Source organism: Parus major, chromosome 9, assembly GCF_001522545.3.
Source record: "Parus major isolate Abel chromosome 9, Parus_major1.1, whole genome shotgun sequence".
NCBI classification, from domain to species: Eukaryota; Metazoa; Chordata; class Aves; order Passeriformes; family Paridae; genus Parus; species Parus major.
The window spans coordinates 4,390,799-4,398,124 of NC_031778.1; the positions used below are offsets into that span (position 1 = coordinate 4,390,799).

The 7,326-nt window shown below is 53.0% G+C and overlaps 1 protein-coding gene across 4 annotated transcripts in view; it reads right to left on the minus strand.

The window, feature by feature from the left end:
- Positions 1–7,117, minus strand: part of SLCO2A1 (solute carrier organic anion transporter family member 2A1) — a 22,349-nt gene extending 15,232 nt beyond the window's left edge. For 2 of the 4 annotated variants that reach the window (XM_015637987.3, XM_015637986.3), the window contains exon 1: positions 6,633–7,115. In XM_015637987.3, the coding sequence (XP_015493473.1) occupies positions 6,633–6,722 (90 nt within the window). In that variant the 5' untranslated portion in view covers positions 6,723–7,115. Of the gene's footprint in view, positions 1–6,632 lie in introns of all 4 variants that reach the window. The other 2 variants (XM_015637989.3, XM_015637988.3) reach the window with 2 other exon arrangements.
- Between the last annotated feature and the right edge of the window lie 209 nt (positions 7,118–7,326).

Below are 7,326 nucleotides of genomic sequence, written 5' to 3' on the forward strand. Positions count from 1 at the left end.
TTCCTTTGCTTCCACAGCTCATGTCCAAAGTCATCCCTTACCTCATTTTTCAGTGTCTTCCCCTTGGCAGCCCTGGCTGGAGATAAAGAGGGTGGAAATGTTGATGGCACTTGTGCTAATCTCCGTGCCTGGCATCCTTCCCACAGCAGTGGGGATGGACAGAGCCAGAGCTTTGTTCATTAGACGGGCACAAGGACTGCTTAGAGGGCTGGAGACCGACACAGAACATATCCAAGTGCTTCCAGATGACTGATGACACCGAAGTAGGTTGTGACCAAGAGCAAAATTAATCTGGCTGGAGTAAACCTTTGGAAAGGACTAGGAGTAAGGATGCTCCATTAGTTCTTTCCCTATGCAGGGTATAATTGGAGTTGAGTCCAAAGCAAAATTGTTCGGCCTGAGTGGAAAGTCAAAAGACTTTCCTCCCAAAATCAGGGGACATTCCTCCCAAAGAAGGAGACTCCAAGATTACTCCCTCTGGAGACTCCCTCCTCTTTAATCTCCTGAGCTTGCAACACCAAAAAAATAAAGGAAAGGGAGGGGGGAACTGTAGGAATTAATAAGAAGAATATTCCCAAAATTTGGATAGGGAGAAGACAGAGTGTTTGTTTTATAGTTTGTGTATGATCAACTCTTACTACACTGGGAGATCCTCCTGCAGTAGGACAGCTGAGGTCGCTCAGTCCAAAAGAAATATATCAGCTGGATATGGATAGTGCAGGGATGCGTGGGGAAGTACATCCCTCCTTGGCATCACTTTCTTATGGGCAGCTGCCTGGATTTGTAGATTAAAAGGTACCATGAGAGATGAAAAAAGCACATCATTTCCACAGACGGAAAACCAAATACCCTGCACAGAGCCCATCCTTCAGCACAGAACCTCTGAGTCTGGTCCGATGACAGAAGTTGGCTTTTAAGTGGGATTTCTGTTGCAAATAATAAAATAATATAAAAATTAACCTGGTCAGGGATTGCCTGAAGCATGCTGGAATGAAGACTGTCTACTGCCAAGCTATGCATGTTTTACATGACAACACCCCACAACTGTCACGTGCAAAGACAATATTTGCTCTTTTTGCAACAAACACAGACATAGCATTTCCTGGCACTGTATCCCGGTGACTTTGCAAGGCACATGTGAGCCCAGCTTTGCCCAGGATGGAGGTTTTTGGTTGTGGAGGATTGCTGAGACAGACCCTCAGTGGGGGATGCTTCCCAAGAAAATACTGCCCTCAAAATAGGATGCTGGGCATCCCTCAGCCTTTTCTCCCTCTGGTAGTTTGGGTGGTTGGTCTTCATTCTTTCCTCTTTTTGTTCCAGGGCATCAGGATCCAGTCAGGGTTTCCTTGAGGGCAGGTCCAGGCTGGCTTGGTTTTGCCTGACCCAGAAGTGTGTGCAAACACTCCTCCCGCCCGGCCGGCCGTGCCTCGTGCTCCCTATCAGCGTCACTCCTCTCCTGTCCTGCTCCCGATAATCTTATCTACGCTGACCACTCCTTGCTTGCGTTTGGGCACCCAACCACCTCGCCCCTCATAAAATCACCTTGTCTCAGGTCTCCCAGACCTTGATCCCACTAAACTTTCCAACCCATCTTTTTCCTTATTCCACTGCTGGTGTTGATGGTGAAGACCAGGTGGTTCTTCCCTTCTGGAGCTCAATCCCACCACAAGACCCCAGTGCTGGACCATCCAAACCCAATCTGTGCTATCTGGTGCCAGCACCATCACCACAAATGCTGGAAGACCCTGCAGCTCCTTCTCATGTCACTGAGGATCTTCCTTGTGTCTTTGCCACAAACACTCATCCAACCCGCCGTGCCTGCCTGCGCAATTGCAATATTGCTTTGATTTTCTTGCTTAAATCAATGGCTCTAATCAGCCACTACTTTCTCTCTTCTGTGTTTCCCTCTCCAAACCTACAGCCATGCTGCCTCCAGATCTGTGACTTGATGAATCTCCTGTTCTGGCTAAACAAAGCAATTCATAATCTTTTCCAACAGGATATGAGAGCACAACTGGTACATCTCCAGGCTTCTGGAATACTCTCCTCAGCAAATTCCTTTAGTCCCTTGGAAGGAAGGGACAAAAACTTGCCCTGCTGCTGTTGAGACCTCAGACCCTATGGCCAGGCTCTGTTTCCTCTGCAGGAGACATCCAGCCTCCCCAGGGAGGCCAGAGCTCCCTGCTCCTGTTCACTGCTCCCTGTGTGCTCCCAACACCTTTACCCCGGGATGCTTTCGAGCCTTCTCACACTGTGAGAGCCCACAGTCTCCTCCTGACCTTGTTGTCCCCTCTCCTACCCTCTTCCATTCCCTCCTTCTCCCTGCCCCAGTACAACACCCCATTTAAACCTTTCCCAGGGCTTTTAAATCTCTCTCTGGATCACCTCTGGCTGACATAAGTGCGAATAATTCTCTGTTGTCCTCCTGTTTCCTTTTCCATGCCAGGCAGTCTGCAAGCATGGAAAAAAAATCCTCCCCCTGCCTGCACTCGCAACACTTTCACACTGCTCCTCTGTGCTCTCCAGCTTCCAGCTGAAACCAGTCCAGCTCCTCTAAATCAAAAGATATTTATAAAGCTCTTCTCCTTGTCATCTTTCTGGGGATCCCAAAATCAATTAAAATAGTTCAAAACCACGAATGAGACAGTAAAGGCAAAGAAGCCAAAATATCTCAGGCTCTGTAAACAGAGAATTCTTGTGAAACAATCCTTTTCCAGTGCTTGTCTGGGAGCAGAAAATGGACATAGAATCATAGCATCATTAAGGTTGGAAAAGACCTCCAAGATCATCAAGCCCAACATGAGCTTAAATCACATAGTTGGGGCTCTGGACTGGGGGACACTGATAGGGTCCTTGGCCATGTGTGGGTATCTAAAGGACCAACCACCTTCTCCACCTTTTAAACCTGTTTTAGTCCTTTAGGCTGCGAGGTTCTTGGTGTCCCCAGGGCCACCAGGTGCTGGCATCCACCTGAAGGTTGGGTTCATCCTGCATTTGCTGAGCAGCACAGCTGCAAGCCCCCCAGACCCCTGTGTCAGTCAGCACAACCCTGGGAGCTCTGTGAACATCCAAGCAGGGGGGATGACACTGCTCATCAGAGAAATCACAGAACCGCAGAATGTTTTGTGTGGGAAGGGAGCTTAAAGTCCATCCTGTTCCCTTAAAGCCCCTTGCCATGGCCAGGGACATCTTCCACTGTCCCAGGGTGCTCCAAGCCCTGTCCAACCTGGCCTTAGACACTTCCAGGGGTGGTGCAGCCACAGCTTCTCTGGGCACCCTATGCCAGGGCTTCAGAACCCTCCCAGGGAAGAATTTCTCCTCAGTATCCCATCCAAATATCTCACCATCACCCCCATCTCCACCAATGCTATGGGGTTATCGGGATGCTCCGGGTTTCAGAGCTCAGCAGCCCCAAAACCTCCCAGTCCCAGAACCTGAAGGCCTTTTGCGTTCTGCTTTGTCTCTTCCAGGGGGATCAGGGTGGAGGCAGTGGGCAGAGGGCTCGGCAGCCCTGCACTGGAAGCGAAAGCCGTGGCTGGGCTCATTCCAGGTGTGAGGCACGGCCGGCAGCAATCGCGGTTGCGGCCGGGCCAGGCGGAGCCCGGCAGTATCAGTGCAGAGCCAGCCCGTTTGGTGCTACTGCCACAGCCACTAAATACCCACGTGTGACTGGGAGTGACCCCACAGCACCTCATGGAACTGTCACAGCCGGGCTCCAGAGGGAGCAGCTGGAACCGCATGGATCCAAGGCCACGGCCACATCCACAGGGAATTGATTCCTGAAGTGCAGCTGCTCTGTTTCTGCATCCCGAGCAGCGTCCCCATGACTCCAACCCCGTCCCACTCTTCAGACTCCCGTAGAATCCCTCAAACTGCCTCTTTCCAGCAGCACCTCTCCCTGCCTGATGCACATCCCTGGCACCGTTGTGTTCCCACACCTCCAAATGTCAGAGGCAATGGGTCCAGGTCTGGAAAACACCCTGAGAGAGATGGGGCCTGGTGCAGGGGCTGGTGCTCCCTGTCACAGGGATCACAGGAGGGAAAAATGGTTTACATGGAAAAATGATTTGTTATTTTGGCCCCAGCCCTGCAAAAGACACCCTGCATATGATCCCATCACATGGGCTTTGGGGATTAAATATGAGCTTTGTGATGAAGTCTTCCAAGTGTCAACCATGTCCTTCCAGGCCTGTTAAAAGTAGGGAAATTTTATGTGCTGGAAATACCCATCAGGAACTGCCATTGCCTGTATAAGGATGCTGTGTCTGATGGCTTTGGGGAAGGGGATGCCTGCAGATTCCCATAAACTTTGGGGCTGGATGAGGCATTTTTATAAACCATCATTCATAGCACCAGAGGCCTCTTGTACAAATAAGAGCTACAGACCCTTTCAAACCCAGATGTTGACCACACCTTGCCCTCAGATGACCATTCCCTCCAAAATTCCCCAAACCTGGAAATTCCACCGTGTGACACTTTGACATCCTCCTCATTTTTAGGGGCAGAGGAGACTGCCACTGCACACAGGCTAATGCTGTCTGATTCTGATACTGTTATTTTGTTAATTTATATGGTTTTAGTGTAAATGTCACAGTACAGGAAGACTCAATAGGTCAGGAAACGATGGGGGATCCTGTTGCCTGTCAATTTATACATTTGCTCTTAAAAGCAAGAACATTTCTCTGAGGGATGGGTGTCCTGCCTGCCCTCCATCCCAGATGGGGCACATCATCCCTCTGATGCCAATATGTTTGGGAAGAGCTCAAACTGAGCATGTTTGGATAGAGCTCAAACTGTTCTTTCATGTGCTTGCACACTGCCACTGCCAGACTGTCGACTTTTTGAACCAGAAACAATTTTTAAACTACAAGTTTTAAGAGAAAAAGTTTAAAAAACATTTCTTCAGGCAATGGTTTTCCTGCCACTAGTAAAGTGACACCCCTGACTGATCTTCCCTTGGCCAGATGCCCCTGAAAGGTCCCATCCAAGTGCCCTGTGGCATGTGGGGTGCTGAGCACCCAGCCTGACTCTGGGTCACCCACATCCCACACCGTGTGGCTGCCTATGGGGTGCACAAATGGAGTAGCATTTATTTGTTGGGGCTTTTGGTTTTTAATCTGAAAGTTTCACATCTTGCAAGAGGCTTTGGCAATGTTTTTTCACTCCAGGCTGTTTTTGCTTGCTTCCAGTTTCCAGGAAAGGGCATGAACTGCAAAAAGGGCTCTGGCTTTGCGTGATTTTACTCACCCCAAGTCAGGCTCGCTACTGCAGCAGCCTGAAGGGGTCTGGGGGCACATCTTGCACCTCCAGCAGAACAGGGGACAGGTTAGCAGTCCCGTCCAGAGGAACATCAGTGCAGCCCAGAGGCAGCCCCAAATCACCCAGGGTAATCTCAAACTCTTTCTCCTGGAGCCCACAGCCAAAAAGTGCCATCAATCACCTGCTGGAACAGCCCAGCTGGGGCAGTGGGGACCTTCGTGGGTGTGGCACTGGGAGATATCGTCTGGGATGATGCCTCCAGCCCTGGGAGCTCTCCGGAGGAGCAGCCGCTTGGGAACAGCCCCGTGGCACCCTACAGCATCCCCACGGAACTCCAGCACAGCCCAGGCAGGAGCGGGAGCGCTGTCCTTCACGCAGGGTGAGGGAAGCTCGATGGCAAACAAACCCCAATCCCATCCCGAGCACGACACCGTATCCACGGCCGCACATCCTGAAAAGCCTGGGCTGGGAAGCGCTGACACAGCTCAGCACACACGCTGGGATTCAGGAACAGCGGTGGGAAAAGGCAGGAGCGGCACGGGGGGGTCCTGCCCGCGGTGGCTCCTGGCTCATCCCCGGAGCTGCTGTTCCCAAAATCTGCACTTGGCCGCTCCAGGTGCCGATGTGTGGAGGTGCTGCCGAGTGCGGCATGGAAATCCCTCCTTTCCAGGGACACCCGGCTGGATGTCTCGAGGACAGGAACCAGCACGTGGAGCAGCTCCGGTGCACATCCCAAAACTGGCCAAAGAGCGGGGGGAAAAAGGCAGGTGAGGGGTGGTGTAAAGCCGGGATGGTTGGCAGGGTGTGAAACGTGACACACAGCCGGGGTGAGCCGTGTGTTCACACGCGGGCAGCGATCTAGGAGGCTGGAGCTCAGGCAGGGGCCGGCTCTCAGGTGACAGCAGGTGAGGAGCTGGGCAGCCAGCATTGGAAAACCCACCTCAGTCAACAGAACTATTGTTTCTGTCACTCAAAAAACTCTGCTCACCCAAATTTTTAAAGCAAGCCCGTGTTACTCTAGGGCAGTGTTTTCTTTTCACACCAGGATGTGGTTAATCATTCCCCAGGCAGCAGCACACCGTGTACCAGACGCCGTGGGGAAGCTCACGGAGAGCTGCTCCATGGGGTGAAACCCCCACGGTGCCGTGCAGGGCATCACTTGGAACCCACAGAGCCCCCCGGCCCTGCCACCGAGCAGGCCAGGACTCCCCTGGGCTGCCCCAGGAGCTGATGTTCGGGTTCTGCAGCATCGAACACCCTTCGTTTCACCCGCGGTGCGCACGAGGGACGCGGGGATGCGCGGGCAGAGCTGGGGTCCCTCTCCAGGCAGGAATCCCCCTCCTTCCCCGCCAGCATCCCTGCCCCATCCTTACTTTGATGTTGCAGAAGATACTCCTGGAGCAGGTGCTGGAGCTCTTGGGGATGTCAACGGGGGATTTGCCAACCTCGGGGTGGACTCCCATCGCCACGGCTTCCCGGGGAGCCCGGAATTGTCGGATTACTCGTGGGTTTCCTCCGCTGCCCGGCCCGGCCCGCAGCCCCGCCGTGCGCACGGGCTGTGCCGAAATCCTTCCAAGACTGCGAGTGAGCCAGGCAGCGGGAGCGTCAAGTTCTTATAAGTCGGCTCCCGAGAGCGATGATGAAACGCTTTCTCCTCCCTCTTTTGCTTTGTGCACCGAGGGAACTTTAAAGTCGCAGGAAGCGAAGGCAGCGCGCCTGGAGCAGGTGGGGGCGAGGCCTCGGCCAGCCCGGGCTTTCGGGGCTGTGGTGATGGGACAATGCTAAAGCCAGCCGTGGGGACAGCCAGCGCCTCTGTGCTCGTGTGCCAGGCTGCAGGACAAGGAAACGGAGCTGGCAGCAGAGCTTTCCCGCAGGGAAAACCACCGGGATTTTAATTCGAAGGTCCCCTGAGGGGGCGAGAGGAAGGGGAGGCACCATTCAGCAACTGAGGTTCGGCTTCCAGGAGGTGGGAGGGGGAAACTGGGTGGCCAGGTGGAGAAATCCTTCCCTGGGCTGAGGGGTTTTGAAGGGAAGAAAAACTTCGGTGTTTAGAAAAAGCTGCATTTG